At 41.7% G+C, this 14,295-nt stretch overlaps 1 protein-coding gene across 1 annotated transcript in view; it reads right to left on the bottom strand.

Moving 5' to 3' along the window:
* The window catches only part of SNTG1 (syntrophin gamma 1), a 375,824-nt gene that overhangs the window by 123,672 nt on the left and 237,857 nt on the right, over positions 1–14,295 (bottom strand). Inside the window, exon 4 of the mRNA XM_043880416.1 lies at positions 6,510–6,644. Coding sequence (XP_043736351.1) covers positions 6,510–6,644 — 135 coding nt within the window. The remainder of the gene's footprint in view (positions 1–6,509; positions 6,645–14,295) is intronic.

Here is a 14,295-nt window from a genome sequence, read left to right as displayed (position 1 = left end):
AGAGATTACAGTGAAGAAGTGGACTGATTTTGTGTGATAGACGCAAAGAAGATATACAAGAAAGAAACAAGAGAAGTCACAAACTCTTAGACAATTCAAGAAAAATAACTAAACCTCAAAAAAAAAAAAAAAGAATAATAACAAGACAGTAGCTTCTGATTACTAAAAACCTACTATGTGCACATATGGGTCTATTAACATTAGTGATGGTTTATTAAAATACACTGTGACCTTGATTGTCTTTTCCCACTAGTTTTCTGAGTTCTGAATCTATATCTTGCTCACAGTTGTATCCGTAGAATTTAGCATTGGGCCTAAATCAAAGTTAGATAATCATGTGCTAAGTGAATAAAGAGTTTTTCCCCCACATTTTCATTTCAAACACGTTATCATTGCAACAGCCCAGCTGCGTAGGCAGCATTGTCCCAATTAAGAGTGAGAAAATGCAAATGCAAATGAATTGAAGTAACCTGGCCAAGATCCAACTCAGGATGGAAATGAAAGTTTCTCAGATTCTACTGTCTTTTCCATTACACAGGCCTGAGACGAGGTGGAAAAATAAGATGAAAGAAACAAAGATATTGAAAAATCTGGGTGTGCTGTGACAAAGAGAAAGAGTACTTAGAAACACCATTCTCCCCTGAGATGGGGAACAAGGCAGGCACGACCCTCACCACAACCAAAGTTGTCCTTCAACTTTGTGCTGAAAGTTACAGGCAGCACAATACAACAGTGATGGGAATGGGGGGATCGGGATGGGGAACACGTGTAAATCCATGGCTGATTCATGTCAATATATGGTAAAAACCACTACAATATTGTAAAGTAATTAGCTTCCAACTAATAAAAATAAATTAAATAAATAAATAAATTCAACCTTAAAAAAAAGGTTGTGGATTAGAGGGGAAAAAAGAAAATTGTCTTTGTTCTCTGTCTATGTAGAAATTACCAAAGAATCAACAAACATCCCATGGAACTAATAAGTAGTTACAGCAAAGCCATAGGAGACAGAATTAATACACAAAATTCAACTGCTTTACTGTATATCAGCCATGAGAACAGAAACTTGAAATTAAAATCACAATACCATTTATAGTAGCCCGTTAAAAAGGGAATGTGTGTGTTTAGTTGTTCAGTCTTGTCTGACTCTTTGTGACCTCTTAGACTGTGCAGTAGGACTTACAGCCTGCCAGTTTCCTCCATCCATGAGGATTCTCCAGGCAAGAATACAGGAGTGGGTTACAGGGGATTCTTTACCAGCTGAGCCGCCAGGGAATCCCCAAAAGGGAATACTGTGGTGCAAATCTAACAAGTAAAGGTTTTCCTAGAGACTCAAATGGTAAAGGGTCTGCCTGCAATGCAGGATACCTGGGTTTGATCCCTGGGTTGGGAAGATCCCCTGGAGAAGGGAATGGCAACACACTCCAGTATTCTTGCCTGGAGAATCCTATGGACAGAAAAGCCTGGTGGGCTTTTCCATGGGGTCTCAAAGAGTCGGACGTAAGGTCACAAAGAGTCAGACACGACTGAGCAACCAAACAATGACGATAAGTTTTCTATGTGGAAAACTATAAACTCTGAGGAAAGAAATCAAAGATGAGGAAGGTAAAGAGAAATATTTTATATTTGAGGACCAGAAGACTCAACATTTTCAAGACACTGACTCATCCCACTTGATCTATGGAATTGATAAATCCTAATAAAACTCCAGCAAGCTGCCTGTGGGTATTGGAAGCTGGCTCTCGGGTTTGTGTGGAGAGGACCTGTAACAGCCATGTGATGCTGAAACAGAGGACAGAGCCAAAGGATCTGGGATCTCTGTCTCAGACCTGTTGTAAAACTGCAGAAATCAAGACAACACAGTGTTTTGTTTTTTAAAGACTAAACATACAGATCAGCCGGATAGAACAGCAAGCCCCAAAGTTCAGGAGATGGATGATGGTGAGAGTTGTAAAACAACATGAATGTACTTAGTGCGGCTGAACTTTACAGTTGAATGTGGTTAAAATAGTATTTTTATATTATGTGAATTTTACTACAATAAAAAAAAAACATTTAAAAATAGTTCTTAGGAGCTATAATTTATGTACCTTTACACCAGCCACTTGAAAGTGCATAATTTAGTGGCTTTTAGTATTGTCTCAGTTATGCATCCATCATCACAATCAATTTAAGAACATTTGTCTTTTCAAAATGTTGCTGGAACCCATCACTCCTGATCCCCTCATTCTAATCTTCGGCATACTAATCTACACCATATCTCCATGAAATTACCTGTTGTGGACATTTCACAGTAATGAAAATATACAGCATGTGGTCCTTTGTGTCTAGCTTCTCACTGTGATGCTTTTGGGTTTATCCATATTGTAGCATGTACCAACACTTTGCTTTTTAAGCTGCCAGCTAACATTCTGCGGTGTAGATACACCACAATCTATGCATCCATTCCTCCACCTCTGGGGTATTTATATGATTGCGCTACTATGACTCATGCTACTGTGAACATCCGTGGGCACGTTTCTGTGTAGACATGTGAGCTCATTTCTCCTGAGTGTCCTCAAAGGAGTGATACTGGGAACTGCCGGCTGTTCCACCCCACGGACATTGCACATCCTTCCCAGCAGAGTCTGAGGATCTCTGCTTCTCCGCAAGTTGAGGACCACTTGCTCTTTTCTGTCTTTTTGATGATAAACATCTTACTGGATATAAAGTGGACCTTGCTGTGGTCTTGATTTCCATTTCCTTGATGGCTGATGGTGTCAAGCACTTCTTTTTCCTTATTGGCCATTTATAAATCTTGTTTGAAAAAAATCTCTGTTCAAATCCTTTGCTCATTTTTATTGCCCATTTCATTAATGAGTTGAAAGCTTCTGCCAAATTCTTGAAGGTTACTTAGGCAGATATAGAAATCTGGGTTGCTGGTTCTTTCTCTTCAGTAGTTGAAAAATACTGTGCCACTTCCTCCTGGTTTCCATTGTTTCTGGTGGGAAAATCTACTATCATTTGAATTACTTTTCCCCTATTGCTAAAGAACAATATTATTTTTCCTTGCTGCTTTTAAGTTTTTTCTTTGTCTTTAGTTTTCAGGATTTGACTAAGACCTGTCTTGACACAAGTTTCTTGGGTTTATCCTTTTGAGATCTGTCCCACTTCTTTAATGTATAGGTTTATGTCTTTGGCAAAATCTAGGGAGTTTTCAGCCATTATTTCTTCAAGCACTGTTTGAGCTCAGATCTCCTTCTTTTTTTCTGGGACTCAGGTCTTAAATGTTGGATTTTTCATTTTAAGCTCATGGGTCCATCATATTTTTCAGACCAATTTCTCTCCTAAGTTCAGAGCGGGTGATTCTTATTGTTCTGTCTTCAAGTTAACTGATCCTTTCCTCTGTCCTCTCCACTCTGCTGCCAAACCCATCCTCTGACCTCTTATTTCAGCTGAATTTTCAGCTCTGCATTTTCCATTTGCTTTCTGCTGAGACTTTCTTTTTTTCTCACTTGTGTCAATGCTGTTGTAAGAATGGTAAAACCATTTCATGACGGCTACCTTCCAGCCCTTGTTATAATTGTAACATCTGTGACATTTCAAGGTTGGCAGCTGTTGATTGTCTTTTCTTATTTAAGGTGAGGGTTTCCTTGTTACTGCTAGTCCAGGCAGGAGTTCCAGCTGCTTCAGCACCCGCACCCCATGAGAGCCTGGCTAGGAGGCACAGGGCTGCCCCATGACTGCCCCTGGAGAGACCTCCATGGAGGTCTGTTTGTCAAGGTGCTGAAGTAAATCCCAACCTTCCACAAGGCTACTTCTCTAGTGGGAAGTGGGGGAAAAACCTATTTTTAAACATCAAATTTCTCTACCTGTAGTACAAAACAACTGATGGCATTAAAAGCTGAAAAAAATATATATGTATATATAGTGTGAATGTGAGTGGCTCTTTGATGGGAAAAAAGAGAAGAAAACCTGAGGCTTCACACCCCATTCACTCCAGATGAGCTGATAAGATTCCACCCCTGGGAGCTGCCATGTCTCTCCTGATCAAATTCCACAGACAGTGGACCTCACCTCTGAATCCTGCATCCCAGCCCATCCCCCATGGAGTGAACACTGACTCTCACAGTGAATGCCAGACATCAATTTCTCCTGATGTTGCCTTCAGGAAATGATGGTTTCACACGTGGGATTACTAACTGCATACTTTCTCCCAAAAGGAAAACTAAAGGAAGTTGCCTAGTTTTGTTGATTCTAAGTCCTAATGATGCTCATCAGAACTCTACTGAGGTGCTAATTACATTGACGCTACATATCTGATAGTTCTGCCATATTTAGAATTTAATCTCTAAGATTTTCTTGTCTGTTACTGGCAACCCCTTTGAAACGGGCGTCTCTGAGATGAAATATGCAGCCATCTCATATTGATTTTAGTCTCACTGGCCTTCTAAAAATATATTGCCAACATTTAAAACCGACCTTGGTTAAATTTGATTTTCTTTCAGGGCAACGTTGAAGGAGATAGTATTCACAGGGATGGACATGGCTTCCTCTGGTTGAGGGGGCTGGTCATTCAGGAGGTACAGGGACATAATAGTCCACTTCTGAGCACAAGGAAGGTGACTTTTTCTGTTAACTGAAGCATTCACGTTTCCACCTGACAACTGCTATGTACCGTTCTGATGTGTGTAATATATGTGTATATATTTACCATTTTGATGTATGTAAAATATGTGTATTTGTAATGTATATATGTAATATATTTTTCTGCCAAAAAATAAAGGAAAAGAAAGAAGGGAAGAAAAAAGCAAAGGGCCATTACTCTTTTTATTAACTAAAAGAAAGAAAGGGTGACCCTATGGGAACAGTGTAATCAGCCTTGACAGCAAGACCCATGATTCAGGATGATATAAATGGTTTGTGACAAAGAACAGTTAACAGGCTGCGAAGCATCCATTGTCTTTAGTCAGCAGGAGATTATCGATTTAGGGCCCAGTGTGATTCCCTGCAGGATGTTGGTGAGAAGTAAGGTGGAAGCTCCAATTCAGCTTTATTCACCCCAACAAAACAGTCTGAAATAAGCCTGTGAATCAGCTACACAGTAAGTCTACCTGCTGAGTCGCTACAGACATCCTGGGTACCCAGGATGTCACATGCTGTGACTCTCCCCTCATGACTCTCATGTGTCATGAGATCACACATGACAACACTGTTAAGATGATGTCTTTGATGTTATTACACAAGAATGATAAACTCTAAAACATCCAGTTTTATGACAAAAGTATTCTGTCACATTCAATTTAGTTTCAAATTAGTTCAAAATTAGTTTGAAATTAGTTCAATAGGGTCTAAATTATTATTCAAAATAGTTTAGACCCTATTGAAAAGGGTCCGATAGGCCCCCATGGAATCCCATGTGCTAAGCCCAGGTCACCAGGAACTTGACATTGACCACCCTGCAGTTCCAGCCTCCCCAGGACAGTCACTGGTTTAACCACTCAGCCTGGAACTCCCCTGTCAGCACTAGAATGATCCGCCTCCCCTACAGACCCTCTCTCCCCTCAGGAGGATGACCTTCACAGAAACAAGCCTTTCTTTGGGAACAGTTTACTTTTTCTGACCATTCCCCCCCCCTGAAAACCTCTTATTTCCTTTAGCTGACAGAACTCCTCCTAATTGCCAGATGAGTATTGCCCAACCCCAAGCCCATCAGGCTTCTCTGTCCATGAAATTCTCCAGGCAAGAATACTGGAGTGGGTTGTCATTTCCTACTCCAGGGGATCTTCCAGACCTGGGGATTGAACCTGCATTTCCTACACTGCAGGTGGATTCTTTACCACTGCACCACCAGGAAAGGCCTCATGAATCACTGAATAAAGTTCATAAGATCTTTAAATGTACTCAGGTGAAATTGAACACCCCTCAGCCTGAACACCTCACCACTGAACAGTCCTCAGCCTGTCTCCAGAGCTGTACTTCAGTGAGGAGGCTGACCAGGGGCCTGTGGCCAGCAGCAGATTCCTGTGTCCACTGCTGAGGGCACAGACAGAGCCTGCACAGCACCCAGCATGACTCTGTGAGGTCCACAGAATCTTCCACCCACAAGCCCCAGGGAGAATCTTGACATGTGTTCAGGAACCACCTCCTGCTCCCCAGAGACCCCCCTCTGAAGGTTCAGTGAGATGTAAGGTGAGTTCAGAGTGGAAACTGCCATGTGATGTTTTCACTTAGTCCTTGGGGAGGAAAGGTACAACCCGCTCCCTCATGATCACAAACACAAGTGTCCCTCCAGCCACACAGTGACAACTCGGAGTCAACAAGACCCCGGGCTGGAGATGGGCCTCCATGTATGTCTTGGAACCCGGTACAAATCCATATGCAAGGACGATGCTTACTACACTGTAGACAAAAATTACTGGCTCTGAGAGTAAAAAAAAAATATTAAGTATTTTCTGTGAATAGATGTTTTTATTCATGACAAGACAGAAAAAAATGAGAAAACTTCAAGAGAGGAAAGAGATACTTACACCGGAATAGAAAGGCTCTCCGGACACACATGTCACGTCCTGCTCCTGGATCATCAGGATATCCCTTGCCAGGTGCAGCCGCACTTTGAAGGGCTCCTGGTTACCATCCTGCAGCAAACAGATCCCCGTCTTTGTCTTCAAGCCAAAAAAGAGCAAAACAGAGAAAGAATTATACTCAGTTCATAGATTATATTTTTACGGCCTTTTTAGCAAAACATCAAGAAAGCTAGAAGAAATGTAGTCAGATGAGCCTGAAACAGAACAGGTACAGAGAAAAGCATAACCATTTCACACCAAGCTGTTGTTCAGTTGCTAAGTTGTGTCCAACTCTTTACGACCCCATGGACTGCAGCACACCAGGCTACCCTGTCCTTCACCATCTCCCAGAGTTTGCTCAAATTCATGTTCAGTGAGTCAGTGACGCCATCCAACCATCTCATCCTCTGTTGCCCCCTTCTCCTCCTGCCCTCAGTCTTGACCAGCATCAGGGTCATTTCCAATGAGTTGGGTCTTTGCATCAGGAGGCCCAAGTATCAGAGCTTCAGCTTCAGCATCAGTCCTTCCAATGAATATTCAGGGTTTATTTCCTTTAGGATTGACTGGTTTGATCTGCTTGCTGTTCAAGGGGCTCTCAAGAGTCTTCTCCAGCACCACAGTTGGAAAGGATCAATTCTTCAGTGCTCAGCCCTCTTTATGGTCCAAATTTGACATCCATACATGACTACTGGAAAAACCATAGCTTTGACTATACAGACCTTTTTTAGCAAAGTGATGTCTCTGCTTTTAATAACTGTCCAGGTTTGTCTAGGATTGTCATACCAGGTAGGCCTCATAGAGATCATATCAGAAAATCCCCACAAAGATTTGGAAAGTTAGAATTATAGTTCATATGTTATATTTGAAAAATAGTGAACATTTATTTAATATTTACAATCTACATAACTTTTTTTGGTAATGGTTTTATTGAAATCCAGTTCACACAGTATACATTACAAAATTCAACCCCTTAAAGTGTTCAACTCGATGTTTTTAGTGGAGCAATACACAGCCATCATTATAAACAAGTTCTGACCATTTTCATTACACTGAAAAAAACATCATATCCCCACGCTACCCCACCCCCACTCCATCCTCAGTCACTTCAGTCATGTCCGACTCTGTGACACCATGGACTGTAAACCACCAGGCTTCTCTGTCCATGGGATTCTCCAGGCAAGAATACTGGAGTGGATGTCCTTCCCCAAGGGATCTTCCTGACCCAAGGATCAAACCTGCGTCTCTTATGTCTCCTGCACTGGCAGGTGAGTTCTTTACCACTAGCACCACCTTGAGCCATTCTTAATTTAGATAAATGGATAAATACGTAGAAATATATTTTTATCCTTAGTAGTTAAGTAGCAAGAAATCCCAGGTAAATAATACTGGACTTTCTCTTGGAATATGAATTACACATGGATTATTAGGGGTTGGTTTCTTTAAGAGATTTTCACAACATTGATGAGAATATACTGAGACACCGTGGCTTCTAGGGAGAATTTTCTGTAAACTGTTTTATTCCACGTGGGATACACACCATTATGCCCTTTATTATATGTGGTTAGATTGGCCTATAATTATTCTGTAAATGTTATAATGTCTTTTAAGGAAAAACAAGTTTTTCCAGGAACTGTGATGGTCCTAGTGTCTCCTCTGAGACCACACATAGCCAGGCGGCCATAAATCATATCCATTAATCCCCCCAGATCTCAGCTCGAGTGTGTATGTCTAGAAGACAAAAGTATTGATATTTCACCAAAAGCAGAATTTATTTTCTTTAATACAGAACACAAGTTTTGTACATTTTTCACAAGGCAAATTCTCTCATGCTTACAATGTGATCTTGGCCAGGGGCCGATATCAGACTGCCTGAAATGCTCGGGAGAAAAAGGGAGGAGATGACATCAAAGCCCGGGGAATTTAATTGGGTGCGTTTGATGGCTTTTCAACGGACAGAACATTCCATACCATTCCCCTAGCAGAATCACGGACTAGCTGGCACTCACAGATAAAGCTCTGCCTCAGTTCGAGGAGGAAAGAGGGGCTTTTCCCTGAGACCCTATAAACACATTATTGTCTCACATCAAAGAGAGATTGAAGATCATCCAGGGAAAGCTTAAGGAACTAAAGCACAGCTCGGAGGTTTCTCTCATCACATTTCTGATGTGGTCACATTTCCATCCACTCAAACAATATGTGCGATGGCCCCTAATTACTGGAGAGTTGTCCAGAAAACAGAATGCGAACCTAGAACCGTGCTGGGCTTCTCAGAGCACAAGAGTGATGGGAGATAAAGAATGAGGTAGCTTCTATTAGAATGTAATATATGTGCCATAAATATATATATACCAACAAATTTCTATTTGGAGAAAATGACAAACTGAGAGATAATGAAGCTAACAATAAATTAACATTAAAATATGTATTTCCATATAAATGTTACATATATTCTATTATGAAAATACAGCTCATGGACATGAAATTACATTAAAAATCCCACAGATGCATTTGTTTTTCAAATACAGTGTAACTAAAAAAGAGTCAGACATGAATTAGATGATAATCTCTGGGCTTATAATATTCCTACTCATCCAAATATACAAATAAGGTGCAATATGATGTTTCAGCACTTGATAGGGGAGAAATGTAGAGGAATGAATTAGCTATTCATGAGTGAAGGCATGTGAGAGAAGGCTTTGTGGACAGAAAGAGGTGGCTTGTCTGGAAAAAATAAGTTGAGAAAACAGTAAGTAGAGAAGGCAAAAGTTATTTTATCCAAAAGGGGGAAATCTGAGTAAAAATATAGAAGCATGAGAATGCAGAGTCCACGTGATGAAGAACGCAGCCCTGATGTGGAGCCCATGGAGTTTGACAGGGGCCACACCAGAAAAAGTTTCAGGAGGTGGGGCGGGGGGAGGGAGGTCAAGGTCCCTGAACCGTGTTCCCTGCAGGTTGGCACGGCACAACACACTTAGAGTAGGTCTTATGAGTCTATTTCTCAGAGCAGAGGAGAAGGTGGGTGGGGACTGGGAAAGAGAACACAGTTACTGTTGGCAGAAACACAGACCTCGGGCAGGAGACTGGGGGCCGAGCGGATGGGTCAGGCCCAGAGCTGCTTCAATAGCTGCAAGAAGATGGGTAATATCCATTTCAGACACTCTCCTGGCTCAGAGCAGCCTGCTGGATTGGCATCATCACTGTGGAAGGTGGGCACACAGTTCATTCACTATATAAAGCTGACTGTGTGCCCAGATGTATTCATTTATTCACTTGACTTTGGTCCCCCAGTGGTTCTGGCAGATGGGACAAAAGCAGAGGCGTGGAGACAGGCAGGAGGTGGGGTCTGAACCTGGGCCTCCGACTCCTGGCCTGGTGTCCTCCGGCAGAGATCTCTGTAAAGATGCCTCCCCGAAGGTGAGGGTGGGATGTTTCAAAAGAACAGCATGTATACTATCTATGGTGAAACAGATCACCAGCCCAGGTGGGATGCATGAGACAAGTTCTCCGGCCTGGTGCACTGGGAAGACCCAGAGGAATCGGGTGGAGAGGGAGATGGGAGGGGGGATCGGGATGGGGAATAAGTGTAAATCTATGGCTGATTCATATCAATGTATGACAAAACCCACTGGAAAAAAAAAATAAAATAAAAAAAAAAGAAAAAAAAAAAAAAATAAAGATGCCTCCCCGTCTTCCTGTACACAATGACAGGGCTATCAATGTCTTTCACCAAAGCTCTGGAAAGAACTCAGTCTTGAATAGTGGTGCTTCCTGGATCAGAGTGATGGCAAGTGGCTGCAGAAGCCACTCTGGGCCTGAGGGACGCCCTTCCTGCCACAGCTGGGCTGCGGAGGGAGCTAAAGACAAGAGCTGACACCGAGTGAGAGGGCTGGATCCACACGCCCTTGTCCCCCACACAGTCTTGGGGATCGAGAACGGGAAAAGCACCTGGGAGTGCTGCCTGCTCAACATGAACTAAATCAGCCCTGGCTGCAAAGCCTTTACAGGTTTGGGGACCCAGGTTGTTCAAGAATAAAAACTCACCCAAATAATGACCAGTCCCACATTTTAACATAAACTCAGGACCTGCAACCATCTTCTTTTTCTTTTTAACATAAGAGTTGTTTGTCTTCAACCTTTTTAACCTGTGGTTACATCACACCTGCATGAGGACATGCATGTGCTGCATATAACCTACAAGCACAGTATGTGATTATAAAATCTGAAAAATGACATGTCTTCAAAGGCCGTTTTCCTGTTCCTGATGGACGATCCTACCTTGCACTGGATTTTGCAAACCCCACACTGAAGTCTGTTTCCTTAGAGGAATACTAAAAAGCAATGCCTCTTCGTTACTCAAAAGGCAATGCTTTTAAGCATCTAGTCATTGATTTCTTTTCTGTGAATTAATGAAGTGTGTTCATGAATTTACATTGATTTACTCTTTGTTCTAAAAACACACCTCACATGTAAACTTATTAAGAATGTGTGCTTAGCATAAATCAAGTACTTTTGGAAATTCAAAAAGTAGACTGTCACCGACTTCCTACGTGAAATAGAAAACCTCTTAAGTTCAGGTTCTAGGCCCTGAAAGAACACAAATTGTGTTTTCATTAAACTTTAATATCTATGTTCCTTTCACCCTGAAAGGTAATATCTGCAAGATGACAGAAGAAACTGCACAAAGCCAGGTGGAGACCACCACATGCATGGCCAGTAGTCTTTCAGGAGTCCTCCTATTTCTTTGTTTTGGTTGCTGAGTGTAAGTTATCTGTTCCTTAAGCCTGCAGTTGTGAGTGATATGTGACCCCTTGTGTGGCTCTGTCTGTAGTAGCAGAACTGATCGTACCAAGTGTCGCCCACACAAGACGCTTCTAGCCTCATTTCATCCCCTCCCTTCCTTGCTACAGTGTGTCTGACCCAGCCTCCTCCTCTGCTAACTTCCAGTCACTTTTCAAGCTCTTATACAAGAAGTGCAGCTCCTTGAAGCCTTCAGAGGCCCTTCCATCCAAAGGCCTTTGTTGACTATGAAGGCTACTCCATTTCTTCTAAGGGATTCTTGCCCACAGTAGGAGATATAATGGTCATCTGAGTTAAATTCACCCATTCCAGTCCATTATAGTTTACTGATTCCTAAAATATTGATGTTCACTCTTGCCATCTCCTGTTTGACCACATCCAATTTACTTTGACTCATGGACCTAACATTCCAGGTTCCTATGCAATATTGTTCTGTACAGCATCGGACTTTACTTCCAAGACCAGTCACATCCACAACTGGGCATTGTTTTTGCTTTGGCTCCATCTCTTCATTCTTCCTGGAGTTATTTCTCCACTCATCTCCAGTAGCATACTTGGCACCTACCAAGCAGGGGAGTTCATCTTTCAATGTCATATCTTTTTGCTTTTTCATACTGTTCATGGGGTTCTCAAGGCAAAAATATTGAAGTGGTTTGCCATTCCCTTCTCCAGTGGACCACATTTTGTCAGAAATCTCCACTATGACCCCTCCATCTTGGGTGGCCCTATACAGCATGGCTCATAGTTTCATTGAGTTAGACAAGGCTGTGATCCAATCCAAAGGCAAGTCCTTTCTTCTTGGAGCTCAGGGCCTTCGTCAGGTAAGAACATTCACCTAAGAGTCAGTCAGTGTTGTATTTAGGCATCACATGTAGTGATACCATAACATTTAGCTCCATGTCACATCATTTGACTTCACTATATATACTATTATCTCTAGAATATCTTAGCAAGTTATTACTGTTTTCACTTTTAAGGATTATTAATCTATAGGACCTCGTACAGTCTTTTACTCATAGTAGAGTTTCTTTCAATATTTATTGATTGAATCAGTCACAGATTATATTTTATTATATGAGAGACTAATCAAATTATATATAGGCAGAAATTATTAAATTAGTAAGTGTGTGTTATAAAGGAGCATGTATTTTCACATCAACACCTATGATATCTTAAGGAGGACGGATGTGAAGGTGAACCGTGAGGAGAGCCTGGACTGAAAAGGGAATGTGGACCTACTACTGCACATTTTGTTGACACTTTTAAGGCAAAGAAGCAGTAATCACGCCTGGCTGTGCATACACTGCTTCTTCTGCATTGTGGGTTTTGCGTTTGTCCTTATTGTATTCTCTCTTAATTTTTGCTTCTTTTCAGATTACTGAATGCCAATAAAAATAATTACAACTTTTTCTTCTTAAGAGAAGAAGTTTTTAAACAATAAATAACCCTCCTTCTCAAAAACAGTCTGTATTAGATAATTAAGATGTCTACATGAAACTTATCTAGCCATATTTCTATTTCTTCACAAAGAGGAGATATCATGGCATTTGTAGGGCAACATTCTAAGTAAATCTCTCTGTGGACATGAATATCAAAATTTCATTGTTAGTAGTTTATTGGCAGTCAAGAGAAAATAAGTTTACTTTAATATATCTTTGATATAATTTTCAGTGATGCAGGACTTTAGAAAGAGGACAAAACTTAGACTTTCCAAGTGGCACATTATGGTTTTGCTTTTGCTGAATCCATTAAATAGAACTCAGCATTTCATGTTGCTGTTCAGTCACTCAGTCATGTCTGACTCTTTGTGACCCTATGAATGGCAGCAGGCCAGGCTTCCTGTCCTTCACTATGTTCCGGAGTTTGCTCAAGTTCATGTCCATTGAGTCAGTGATGCTAGCTAACAATCTCATTCTCTGCTGTCCTCTTCTCCTTTTGCCTTCAATCTTTCCCAGCGCCCGGGTCTTTTGCTGCATTTTTCAGCATTTCATAAAATCTCTCAATCTGCTTCTCTGCAGAGTGAGAGACAGGCTAGAGTGTCTTTACATGTCAGTTCATGGAAAAGTTCTAAGACTGGATTTCTGGCAAGCTCTGATTTCGGCCCATCTTCGAGGTGATTTGCTTATCTTCAGAGCATCATATCGTCCAGTAGCCCTTCCGGTCCAGCCAGCAGGTGGGAGACACATGGGAACTGCTCTGACAGCTCTAAGAAGCTGCTCCACTCTGGGGATGTCAGAATGGCAGCACCCTCAAGGGATCCGTGCCAAAGAGCAGGAATGTTGACTACAGAAGCAAGGGAGCAAGAACCTCGAAGGTATCACTGATGTAACATACAGCTGAAACATAAGGGGATTTGATATCTGCTTCAAGTCAGTGAATCAAAACCTTCTGTGTAAGAACCCATCCAGGAATCAATATTTTGTCAGCTCAAGTCCAGGTGAACTGTGCATTAGAAGCACTGCCCACTGTCCAATCTCTGCCACGGGAGTCTCTGAGGTGTTTCATGGCTGCCTCATTCACACAACACGTGTTGAGAGTGATGAGGGCTTCACTGCCCAGAACTAAGACAACACTTCAATGGAAATGGTAGGTTTACTACGCTCATTCAAAATTAAGAATACCTTGTTGTTCAGTTACTTGCTAAGTCAGATCCTACTCTTTGCGACTCCATGGACTGTAGCCCGCCAGGCTCCTCTGCCCATGGGATTCTCCAGGCAAGAATACTGGAGTGGGTTGCCATGCTCTCCTCTAGGGCATCTTCCCAACTCAGGGATTGAACCTAAGTCTCCTGTTTGGCAGGTGGATTTTTTTTTTACCACTGAACTGCCTGGAAAACCCATGGTGTATGATACCATGTACTATATTTACAACTAAAAATGACACAGGATTAAAATTTATGCATCTAAGTTTAAGCTTCTAGAACAATAATTTACCTTTTTAAAAAACGTATGAA

The sequence above is a fragment of the Cervus elaphus genome, chromosome 21, assembly GCF_910594005.1.
Source record: "Cervus elaphus chromosome 21, mCerEla1.1, whole genome shotgun sequence".
NCBI classification, from domain to species: domain Eukaryota; kingdom Metazoa; phylum Chordata; class Mammalia; order Artiodactyla; family Cervidae; genus Cervus; species Cervus elaphus.
Note: the sequence above shows the minus strand (reverse complement) of the source record. Positions and strands in the feature narration are given on the sequence as shown.